The following is a 12,621-nucleotide window of genomic DNA, read 5'->3' on the forward strand; positions in this document are numbered from 1 at the left end:
TGATACAGCCCATTATGAAGAGAAAAATTTAATGAGGATGAGTTTACGGGAACTAAAATGGGCCGATTCTAAGTTGCAAAATAAAATCATCACCTCTAAGCGGCATGATCACAAGTACATGTGATTTAGTCAACATGCACCGTTACCAAAAATCCCCAATCTTAGTTGTTCAAATGTTATTTGTAACGTAAATGGCTCAAATCGTATGCTATATCTGCTCAAATAATTGCTTAATAAACCATATCTAATCAGGGATTGATAATTGATCAAGCATGAAATTCATGTCGTATGGAACATGTACTGCACAGTGTCACGACTAGGACAAGGTTTTAGAGTAACATGGAACAACTATGATTCTATCATTTGATAATTGATTGTGATTTTAAATCTGATTTCAAACTACGATAAAATGCTACGATCCCAGAACTTTCGAATCACTAGCTTAGAGGTGAAAGTGCTTTTGTAAAACAATGCCTGAACTTGTGATGGTGTTCTTCACATCCTATAATGTACAAACGAACGTACTCAAGGTAAGATGGTACTAATAATAAATACACTCTTTTCTAGAAAAATGAAGGAAAATGGAAAATCAAAACAAATTCTTTGAAAGATAAGATTCCTCCTTCTTAAAAGAAATACCTTGGTTGGCCTGACAACAAAGTTATGATTGTCTCTTTGAATTTTGGTTACCGTGATGAAATGGACTGAAGCAGGATAAAATCAGAATATTGCATGTTTGAGTAATGGAAATGTTCAAAAAGGTCAAGATTTTATGTGATGCTCATAGCCGGCATATCTTTCAATGATACAAGCTCAGCTCATTGAATTTAACGTTTGTTCAAGAAAAAAACTTACTTGCCGATTGTGCACTAAGTACTGAAATGAAAAAGGGCTTTTTTCCCCACGATATACACAGCATAAGGCCGTGACTGATCTGTTACAAAGAATCGTGACAATCGAAATTTAATCCTCTTTGGAACATCATGTCGTTTCCACGACAACCGATGACGTGATTACAGAGGAACTATTAGATGGTTGCTTTTGACAAGGAGGATCCTCTGCCAAAGCGTGCCTGAAGGCTAAGGAAATTCGGGTGATCAGGCCTCAGTCTCCAGGGAACACCATGATCGAAAAGACCAAGATCGAGACCCTAGCCAAAACCCACTGGACCAAGGTCTTTGCTCTGAGAAAATTCATCTCCTTGGCCAAGGTCCAATCTACTCAGGCCCCGGCTTCTTTGGTTGTGGGCGGGATCTATCAGGTGGGGAAGAAGATCGCCAATGGAGCCTTTGGACAACTCAGATTGGGTCGAAATCTTCGGACCAACGAGAACATTGCCATCAAGCTTGAACACGTCAACGCCAAAATCCCCATGTTGCTCTTGGAATTCCGGTTCTATCGGTCCATGGGTAGCTATGCTGGATTACCCAAGGTCTTTTATTATGGAACATGCGGCAAGTACAACGCTTTGGTCATGGAATTATTGGGCTCAAATTTGGAGGAGCTCTTCGTGAAATGTAAAAGGCGTTTCACTTTGAAGACCATCCTCCTGATCGCCATCCAGTTGCTCCATCATATTGAATACATCCACTCCTATGGGATCATATATCGGGATATCAAGCCCGAGAACTGTGTCATCGGCCGAAGAGCTTGTGGTCGCTCAGACACTCTGTATGTAGTGGACTTTGGCTTGGCCAAAGAGTACATTGATCCGGATACAGGTCGGCATATCCCGTACACCGAGAACAAGAGCCTCACAGGAACTGTTCGATATATGAGTATCAATTCTCATCAAGGCAAAGAGCAAAGTCGCCGAGACGATCTCGAGGCCTTGGGCCACGTGTTTTTCTATTTTCTCTCCGGCGGATTGTTGCCTTGGCAAGGGGTCAAGTGTGAGGATGTCCGGAAGCGATATCAAATCATCGGGCACATCAAGGAAGAGACTTCTATCAACGATTTGGGGCTCAACTACCCTTGGGAGTTCTCGGTGTACCTCCGATACTGTCGGAACTTGAAGTTCAACCAACAGCCCGATTATGCCTATCTTCGAGGTCTGTTCCGGAGTTGCCTCAAGCGAATGGGTTGGATGGAGGATAAGGTGTTTGATTGGATGGACTTGAAGAGCTATTCGTCATGGTGTGCCAACTTGGATGGTGCCAATAACACCGGCGGCTTCAACAGTCCACGGTCTCGAAACAGTGCTCAAGGTCAGACCTTGAACTATGAGCACAAACTGGCCTCCCGGTCCAACGAATCCATCGTTCTTTCTCGGAATAATCCGACATACAAATCCGAGCTCCAAAATGTGGTCCAAGAGTTTTCCAAAAAGGAGGCGGAATCCGAAGATGACTCACAGCCAATTCAATTTAAAGTTCAATCAAAATCAACCATGGTCGAGCCAGTTCTTCCTCATCAGACATTGTCCATGAACGATCAGGAATCGGTGGAAATAGCTTTTGCCAAAGCCCTAAAGGACAGACCAAAGTGCAACAGAACACTGGCCGGTTTAAGGTTCGACACCCCGTTGATCATCATTCATGCCAGTGACAATGACGACACTTTAGATCTGTCAGGATCTAAATCAAACACTCTATCATCCAGTGCTTCACGATTACTTCAGAATGATATTCCGTCAGTAACTAAACCCGTGGATCAACCTCGGGTTAGACCCATAGCCAAAATCGAACCCATCAAGAAAAATGACGTTGACCTGACGCCCAAGATAGGCATTCTATCTGAGCAAGACTTTTCGGCCTCTCAATCGCTTTGGAACTCGCAGAGTGATAAAGTTTCCAAATGTTGTGCCAAAAACAAGGGCCCTGGAAAGAATAGCTCGCCCGCCGAATCCGTTAAATTTGATTCTTGTTGCGCTTTCCTCAAAATTGCCAAAATTTGTACTCATTAAGCAAGCTTTGCAGATATTGTTCTGAAATTTAGATTGTGCTGACAATAAGGCGTGAGCATTTTAAGGACTTCTCTTTGTAAGTTGTTTGGCCTTTTTCTAGGTAATCACAATCATATGGAAATTGAGGTCAAGTCTAGTAGGGAACAGCATACTGTCTCTTTAACCTCATATTTGTGGCTCACTTAAAAGGCGGAAGAACTTAAAAAATAGATTCCTATTGAGATTTTTTGGCTTGCACCAATATCTAAATCTCGCATCAACAAGTGAAAATGCTCTCTAATTGCGTGATATCTGTTCGCCATTTTTTTTGTTAAGAGCACTTATGATGAGTTTGGAGACATTTTGTTATTTCCACGAAAAGTTTGATGATTTTTGATTAAACGAAAATGACAACTTTCAAGACTGACTCAATCTTCTGCAAATCCCAAAAAGCACCTGATTGAGAGCCTGATATGAAAAGGTGGGCTGCATTAGTGTACTGATTTTTCAAATAGAAAATAAACCGATGGGTTGTATTTTTGGGAGGTAACAAAGCAGTTATATTTTTCCATTGCTTTTTCAGTTGTAAAAAGACTTTGGTTGACAATGTTTGGTGGCATTGCACAATTTGCATGCCACTTTGATAGGGCTAGTAAAAATAAAATCAGAATCATGCGCTGATGAACGATTTCCATTTATTCTACATTTATATGTAGTTTTGCAATGCAAAATGCTTAAGGCCACGAATTAACAACGAAGATGGTGTATCCAAATCTAAAACCACTTGATAACTTCACTTTAATTCTGAAGAATGTAATCATGTACAATTTGTGATCGAAATATCTACATTACTTCAGCTGAAATAAAATGAATCATAATCACGTTGATTTGAAAACAAGTTTATGTCCATGATGTCATAAAAGGAGAGGGTGTCATTTTCTCTCAAAAAATGAAGCAAAACTGATCTGTGCAATTAAATCATTATGTAAGGAACGCTTGCTTTATTGAATAAAATTTGAAATGAGTGTCTATGTAGTCACTTACATTTTAATTTTTTTTAATGAAGTCAAGTGACTATTGTCCTCACGCAACATATATTACTAAGTCTCTAAACCTCTTCATAACTTTCTTCCCTTGATTTATGACATACTTGGTCGTTCAGATTCGCACTTCTACTTTGAATTATCAAGGTCAAGACTCGAAGGAGGAGGAAGAAATCGCTGATTAGTTTCGGCTTAATTGGTATCTTCAGTGGAGCCGCAAACTTGGCACAACAATGTCCACGTGAAATCCTGACCACAAGGCCTGACCCGATCCCGCCCTTGATTCGCCATCTATCTTTTCAGGGTCTGAATCGAGTTCAAAGTTGCTGGAAAAAAGTGCACTTGCATTTCAATTCCAGTTAGTAGTCTGGGTTATACATGCGTAGATGTATAAATATCGTGTCTTGACTGTGCATGGCGTGGTAAATCATTCGGAAAAACTTTGAAGGTCAATCATTGCGAATGTTGCGTATGAAACATAGTTGATAAAGTGGGATTGCGTTTAATCAAGAATTCGAAGGTTTACGCGATTCTTTTTCAATAAAGGAATTGGCGAGAGAATGCAACAGGTCTTCATGCATATTGAGCATGCCAAGATATTGAGACATCTTTCCAGAGCACATTTCGATTCCTTCCTGACAGGCATCCAAAGAATGAATGTCAGAATGCGAATCCTTGAAGCCATTTTGGATACCCGTTAAGATTTGACGTGGCTAGTAAAGATAGAAAAAAAGGGCCTTGGTTCAACATCGAACGGACTTGCTTGAGTTTTCAACAAGTCCAAGCAATCGTTTTTGAGTTTCGTGGCCATTTTTTGTCCCCCTTTGGACAAGTAGATAAAGACTGAATGGCAAAAAGAGATGTTAATGATTGAATAAGAGTGGTGGAAAATATGTAAATGAGTTGAGGTCTCACGTTCAAGACGAGTCTAACGTTGCTTGCGAAAATCAATAAATTCATCCATCAACCGAAAAGTTTTGTTAACCTTGTGCGTTCAATTTCGTGATGTTCGCTTGATATATTTAGACGAACTCAGATGATTGCCAATAAAGCTGTTGATTGTTAAATTACATGATGACTTTAAAAGAGTACTTCTTAACCTGTCATGATGCATTTGTTGCATATTTTCATCTTCTCACTAAATTGCGTCTTTGCGTGAGCCGCTCAAAAAAGAAAAGTACAAATAGCGATAGCTAATCTTTGCTTCATCGTTTTATCTGTATCAACATGCCAAGACCCCATCACATCAACCCTAATGCATGTAATCAGGCAATTTGTTGGTAATAGAATTAGATAGCCGCTCAAGTGCTTCTTGGCCCTCTAGTTAAAAAATTTCGGCGATTTTTTTCGGGTCTGAATTTGAAACCCTGAAGTACGCCACCTTGTTCAACCGCGTAACTCCGCTGCACAACCTCAAATGTATTTTGTTACTTATTGGTCCTGACAGAGATGAATGGATATGTGTGCAACCTAAACGAGCGCATTTGTGGGATGTAAATTTAACCTGACATGCCTAGACTGTGTAGTTTTCCAATCTTGCAAGACAGGTGACTGGTGCAATGTTCCATACAGTCTGATGTTGACGGTGATGCATGTTCCACTTGACCCTTGCTGACAAACAACACGTGGGTGTACCTCATGTGTCCATTTTAGTTCTGAAGGTGCAAAAGCCTCCTTCGTGTGTCGGTCACGCTTTGTGGATTCGAGCAATTTTCCCAAAGTGATTGATCCCGGAAGCAATTAGACAAACTGAGAGAAATATCGAACTACAAATGTCCTCCTCAATAATTAGTGTCGACAGCTCTGCAGGAAACTATGAAATGGCCCAGTTTTGTCATCATCGGGAAAAGACGTCGACTTAAACCAATTGGGTGACTGACAAGAAGTGAGCTCGCCTATGACGAATTTGGGAAAAAGTTCCGGAACAGGAATGGGAATGAATCCCAATGACGAGGGGCGATTTCTCGCATAATTTTATGCTATATCACTAATTGGCTCTGCACGAGGAAGCTCAACAAACAACACGAAATCGAAAGTCACAATGATAAATGATTTCAAGTTTTGTTGCTTGAAGATTTTGCCAAATCACTTTTCGGAGAGAAAGATGGGCTCATAATTGAGTCAACCGAAAAAAACCGATCCCTGAAACCTTCGTTAGTATTGTAGATATGTCGAAAGTTTTGCTCCTGTGAAATTCAAACACTCGAGAGATGAAAAAAATGAAAGAAATCGCTACATTTCAAGCGCAAACTCGTGGAAGGCATGCTTCTTTTGCCCGCTTCATTGATTAGGCGGGTTGTCTTTAATCTCACAGACTTGAAATTCCAGACCTGACAAGATAAAGAAACAACTTGAAACAAAAAAGTAGACAAGATGTCGCAGATCAATGTTCTTGAGACATTCAGGAGAAAGGAATCCCAATTATATTATATCAAGCGCTATCTTTTATGCTGAACATGTTTTCAAGTTGGCTTACTTATAATGAAAGTTGATACTCTTTTAGGCAAATCAGGAAACAAATTGAAAATGGGAGCGAGTCCTGACCTTTTGTTTCAAGCTGTCATGCAGTATCGTGGATGTACATAGATAACCGCCCTTGACTCGTCAACTTTTATGCGTTTCGACCATTTCGCGTCAAGCCTTGTTTTCTTGGCGTTGAACTTGAAATACTGTACCTCGTCAAAAATGCATCTCGAGCAATCAGGCCTTCTGAAAAGTTTTTTTATGGGCGAATAACAAAAGCGTTCCAAACGGCCAAGTACAAAAAGTTTCTCCCACCCGTTTTCAGAAGGCGTTCCATCTCTTCCTCAGGAGTTGATCAACCAAATTCATCACGTGCCTTCCTAACCCAAACGAGGCCAACTTCCACTGCTATTGAGGTGATGTCATCACGATCCTGAAACACTCTTTTACGGTCTCCTTTTTGTTCTTTAAATTACGGTTGTTTTCTCGGCAAAGCGGTTTCGAAATCTTGCTTTCTCTGAGTTTTAATTATGGCTGTCCCGACGCAATCGGCCGAGTCAATGATCTCATTTTCAAAGTCTCTCTGTAGACAAGGATCTCTGATCTGAATGTATGACAAGGTCCGATTGAGATTGGAAAATGAGTGGCCCAATTTTTTGCCACTCATTTCGATGTGCTTTGGGTACCGTTACAGGTCGAAGTCGAAGGCCTCAATTTGCGATACCACTTATCGATTGTCAAAGGCGAGTGGATTGATTTGAAATTGCACAACTAATCTGAGGTACTAGAACATTCACCTTACGAGCATACCACAGCTTTGTTTCTTAGCTCCTGTTTCCTGAAGCCTTTCTTGCAACCTAGACTGGAAATATGATTCAACATAACGGTTGCAGCGGAAAAATCATGCTTGAGGGAATATCCAAATGTCCTGGCCCACTCAACTTGCCAAAGGCGAAAACTCAACAGACGTTGGTCTAAGGATGGTGGGCTAGATACTCTGTTAATTTCTTAAAGGCCCATAATAAGAATTTCTATTGCTTAGTAATGACGTGATTCGATTTCGTGAGTGAGGAGGAGTTCCACAATCAGAGTTTGATACGTGTTTGCCACAACGATCGTGCCATGAAACTAACTTTTGTGTGACGCCAAGAACATCGTTATCACCATGAACGTTATAAGGATCAGTCAAATGTTTCAATTGTTCCACTTTTGACAATCTTTTTGTCATGGTACATGCACAATTGTCAAAGTCGTCAAAACCGGAAACGGTTTATTACAATGTTGCTCCAAAAAAACAAGATTTGGAAATGCGGAAATTTGGAAAACTGGATCATAGATTGTCATAGGTTCGTTAGCCGTGCAATGAAATAGACGATAAAACCAATGTTCCCCTCTATCTTTGCCTTGAGTCATGCTCTACTTAAAGGTTCCATCGGAAATGTTGACTGTTGCAAACGGTTTCTTGGCTTTTTATTTTCAATAACTCCGACACAATTCAAATCAAAATCAAACCACTCTCCCTCTCCAGGAGATACCGACGTTCTCCGCACATGACGCATGCTGTCCGTAGAAAAAGGAAAAAATGCGTACGACGCAAGCCATCCCTGCTGATTCTCGTTCAACAAACGGCGTGGTTGTATCCAAGAGAGGCGGGAGACAGGGAGGGAATGAGGGAGGCTCGAAATTTCTTCTTTCAAATGTCTCAGTTTGCTCTTTGATGATGCAGGTGTTGGTGGCACAACCTAAAGGTGTGCGACGCATGATAAGGCTCAGCAAGTGTTGATCATCATAAGTGAGAAGGTGAGGTGGCATACGCATGGTTTTTAGGGCTAAGCCAAATCAGATATGGTGACCCAAGACCAACGCATTCAATTGGGGAAAACCACCTAAAGGCACATACACACGATGCTCTGATACTATGGCAAAGGTAAGTCGAATCTGTGGTCTTCCTTGATTGTCCATCTTTGTGCTTTACTTTACACCTCATTGTCAGAGGAAGGACAGTGTGAACCTTTCCAATGTCATCATCATCATCGTCATCATGAAAGACGTGCGTGTGTGATCTTTCCCTCACTCCCGTCATTTTCTAGGGTGAGGTTCTCATTATTTGTGCAACACAAGCAAGTGGCCCGGCTTCTTTTCCCAGACGATGCTCAGTTTGTTCTCGCTTTCAAGTTTATCCCAGTCATTATTAACCACATCATCTCGTCATTCGACCGTAATGTCATGACTCTGAGCGATCTCCTTCAACTCCTGAATTGAAGGCATTGTTTGAATCTCGAGATGAAAGTCGTCAATGGACGGATGAATCACCCGCTTCCATTAGTCGTTTTAATGGATTGGATGCTTGTAGTTCAGGTACATGTATGTACAAGTGTACATACATGTACGTACTCGAGCGATAAAAAGTGAAATCTCCCGTAGATCGGAGGGTGTGGAGTCCATTTGTCAATAGGTCATTGGCGGACTAGACTTTGAATAGTTTTGATGTCGGTAGATCGGCAATTGGGATCCGATGATATTTGGGTTTCAAACCCCCAGAAGGATAGCCTTGAGCATGCTATCAAAATTTCATCTCACTGACACCCCAGACAGGCCTAAATCTTGGGTTTTTAGCCATTCCAGCAGTAATTGGCAGGAGTCTTCTCCTAGAGACTATCTTCTCCACGTGTTTGTGTCCAAAAGCACTCGTGATTATCACTTCGATGACTGTTCGAGTCAGTGTCACCAAATGGACATGGACATTTCCCGCTGTGTCATTCTTCGCTTTTCGACGTCCAAGATCGAACAGGGTTGATATGAGAAATTGAGCCCCATCTTGTCCAAAAACCGATTCATCCTATCCTTGACTTCCTATCCTTGAGGTGGTAGACACAAGATCTTTCTTTGTCCATGGCATTGGCTCGCCTCGAATGTCACCAGGACTTATGCTAATAAACCACGAACCCTTTGGGTAATCTCACGAAACGATTATACCAACCTTGACAAACTCTGCATCGACCGGATTTGGCGAATTGGACGAAGATATATAGGCACGACGGAGGCCTAAACAGTATGTCAACGACCAGGTCACTATTAGCTTGAATAAAGTTCACTCGGAACGTGAAATATACGCAGGGAAAACCGATCAGATCAGATCTTGTCGTAACTCGAGCTTTGAGGCCCTTATCTTGAAGGCAATCACGACCCCCAAATGCAAGAGCCAAGGCCAAACCCAAATGAACGATATTGACGGCAAGTGGCAACAACCGTATTTCTGACAGATTTTCAAGATGCCATTTCACCCTGGTAAAGAAGCGCCTTCAGTTTTTTTGCCAAGGCCTCTTCGAAAAAAGGATTGGAAGTAGGAAGTGACGTGAGATCTTTATCTTGAACTCCGTTCTTTTGTGTGGAATAACTGCATATCCTAACCAACCAGTGTGACCCGTAAGGCACAAGTCCCACATGTTTTCAATTTAACATCCTGAAGGTATGAGGAGGTCTGGTTTGCTCCTATTGTCACAAACAGGCGTCCAGTCATGGCACGAAATTCGGATCAACTCAAACGAACACGAGTAAATGATAAAAAGTGCCGCCGCCCTGGTTTTCTCGGTTGTACCTTTATACCCCCACGATCAATGCGGGGAAAAAATATTTTCCATTTATGAAATGTCCTTGGTTTTGCATTGGTAGTTCATAGTACACAATTGCTCCTGAGTTCCAATCCACCAACTGACCACGAGATCACATTGGATTCCTGGCTAAATAGAGGCGTTGAACTATACATATAAACACTTAGAAAAGAGACTAGTATAACTCGGATGCAAACGAGTTTACGCAATGGCGATTCTCAATCAGGTTTAGCCTCTTCATTTTCTTTTGAGCCCTATGGAGAACTACCCCAAACTTTCATCGGCCTTGATAGCGAGCCTCAAATGACCTGAGAGCCCAACCATTTTGAAGTGAGACTCAAATGTCCTGAAGCTCAGTTCAAGTCTCCAAATGCATTGTGTAGTAGTAGAGTCTCGTACCTATGTTGTACAGAACTTACCTTGACGGTAAAATGAGCTTGTCATCTCGTAAAGCAAGGTTGATCTTGAGCAAATGGGAGGAAAATCTCCCAGATTGGAAAAGAAAAGAGACGGTTGTGGCAGAGGTAAAAAGCGAATGCGCATTTCGATTGGGAAATACAATTAGAAATGCATTCTTTGCTTTCTGCGACGGGATTTGACATCATTAACTTAGGGGAGTGACGAGTCAATGAGATAACTCGGAAGGCACGAGTAATTCTAAGATTTCAATGGGTTCTTAAAAGGTCCTAGTCATTACCCCCTTTTTATCATAGACTCATGCATTTATTTTTAGCAAAATTTTCCATTTTGAGCAAAAAAAATCCGAGCCAAAACACTCGAGACTCGAATCATCGATTATGACTTGCGCACAGCTCTATATAGACTTCGAAAAGTTAAAGCAAATAACAGGGCAGTGAGCAACTCAGGAAGGATATAGGATGATTGAACAAACCCAAACAGATTATGAAGGAAAGTATCATCTTTTGCAATACCATTTGATTGAAAAATTGGCGTTTCCCCAAAACTTAACTTGTCAAAAATCTTTTTTTAAATCAACATTTCACTATTTGGTTATTATTAAGGCGAGGAGTTAGTTTAAGGTCGATAAAGGACGTCTTTAAGGTGGAAAAGGAAATGTCTGTGGGCAGAATTATCCGATTGCATCCTTTGCTTTTGATTTTCAGGGAAAAGGAAATAGCTCAATTCACTAAGAATGCAAAAAATCTCTTCAGATTGTCTATAAAACAAATTCATCTTAAGGTCTCCACACGTAATCAATATTTCGAGACTGAGGTTGGGCATAAAGTTTGCGTGTCATTTCAAGAAGAAAAGTATGAACTCACTCTGCAGCACCGTGGTCCGCAAAATCAGGATCTTCTTTTTCATCAGTGATCCAAGATCTGAATCACATTTCATTGGACTCATTCCCCACTCGTTCATCTTTTCAACATGGAACCTTGAACATACTCTTCAATTCCAATCTTGAGAATAAAGCGATTGCTCCAATTACTCCGTGATCAAATTTCTTTTCGTTCTTGCCTTGAAGCGCGTCTTGAAGATTGACTCATGGATGAATGGTGCACTTATCGTTCCCGGAAAGCCATTTTTAGCCAATAATTCACAAGGCTAAAAACACCGTGCAGTTAAAACTGAGATCTTGATCAATTGATAAAATGCTTCATTTCACGGTCAAGTTCTGCCTTGCAACCAACAACAACCAGACCAGATGGTTGTTTTCTTTTTTATGACGCACTCTGCAAAGGCGAGAGAAACCAGAAGGTCAAGGGATGCCGAGGGATGAAACCACAACTGAGTATTATTCAACAGGAACCGCAACCAACGGGACAAGTTTGGTGGGCTTGTATGATACTCCGTTTGTACTAATCACCTTCAGTTGTTTGATCTGAAAGACAATGCGGCTAATCATCAAGTCAACGAGTCATACTTGTAATTGTTATGGCAAAAAAACGAACACAAAAGCGCACAAATATTGCCCTTGAATACAATGCCGCATTTCCAGATTGCACTTCAACAGCCATGATTTCCCGTCTTGAAATGCGACTTGTCAAATTTTGGCAACCTCAAATTTCGCTTTCATCTCGGTTCCTTGAAAAGATGTCCTTTCAAATCTATTTGTCAATTGACTTGTGACCATGGAAATGGCCTCTGATGTTGTCAGCGATAACGACCTTAATGCGAAAATCTGAGAGAGGACAGGCCTGTTCATTCAAAGCGACGAAATCAAACCATGACTGAAGCTCATTTTGCATGTTTCCCTTCAAGGTCTGGACTGTCAATTGGTACCTAGACTTCGCAAATTATGCACTACTGAATGCACTTTTGCATTACCCAATTCGAGGGCTTCGTTGTGCCATGTGTTGAGGGGATGAAGACACGAGGGTTCTTGGGCCTATTGCAGTGTTTTGAATAATCATGATGAGTACGATGCGCAAATCCTGCTTGAAAACAGAACAAAAGGATCTTTTATGAACAAATATTTATCCACACCGAACTGAAGTTCGGATACATTTCCCAATGCATTTTCTGACATTCGCTTCCTGTCTTCAAGGTTCAGAGGTCTATCATGCTCTGGCCTCTGTTTGTACTCAACGATTTCGGTTTTTGGGTGTGGCTCAAGGAAAAATTACAGCATTTGCCCTGGCTAAGAGGGCATTTGAAA

General features: G+C 41.2%; 2 protein-coding genes across 3 annotated transcripts in view; both read left to right on the top strand.

The window, feature by feature from the left end:
- The first annotated feature begins 348 nt into the window (after positions 1-348).
- On the top strand, positions 349-3,886 carry LOC131890238 (casein kinase I-like). Its single transcript, XM_059239547.1, has one exon. It carries the CDS (start codon positions 1,124-1,126, stop codon positions 2,903-2,905), a length of 1,782 nt encoding a protein of 593 aa, XP_059095530.1. The 5' UTR covers positions 349-1,123; the 3' UTR covers positions 2,906-3,886.
- A 4,233-nt stretch (positions 3,887-8,119) lies between these two features.
- LOC131890379 (uncharacterized transmembrane protein DDB_G0289901-like) overlaps positions 8,120-12,621 on the top strand; it is a 12,205-nt gene continuing 7,703 nt past the window's right edge. Inside the window, exon 1 of one of the 2 annotated variants that reach the window (XM_059239716.1) lies at positions 8,120-8,317. In XM_059239716.1, the coding sequence (XP_059095699.1) occupies positions 8,309-8,317 (9 nt within the window). In that variant the 5' untranslated portion in view covers positions 8,120-8,308. The remainder of the gene's footprint in view (positions 8,318-12,621) is intronic. The other variant, XM_059239715.1, reaches the window with a different exon arrangement.

The sequence above is a fragment of the Tigriopus californicus genome, chromosome 11 (assembly GCF_007210705.1).
Source record: "Tigriopus californicus strain San Diego chromosome 11, Tcal_SD_v2.1, whole genome shotgun sequence".
NCBI classification, from domain to species: domain Eukaryota; kingdom Metazoa; phylum Arthropoda; class Copepoda; order Harpacticoida; family Harpacticidae; genus Tigriopus; species Tigriopus californicus.

Bases quoted from the DNA above. Each gene is read 5' to 3' on its own strand.
- LOC131890238 (XM_059239547.1), top strand. From the start codon at position 1,124: ATGATCGAAAAGACCAAGATCGAGACCCTAGCCAAAACCCACTGGACC.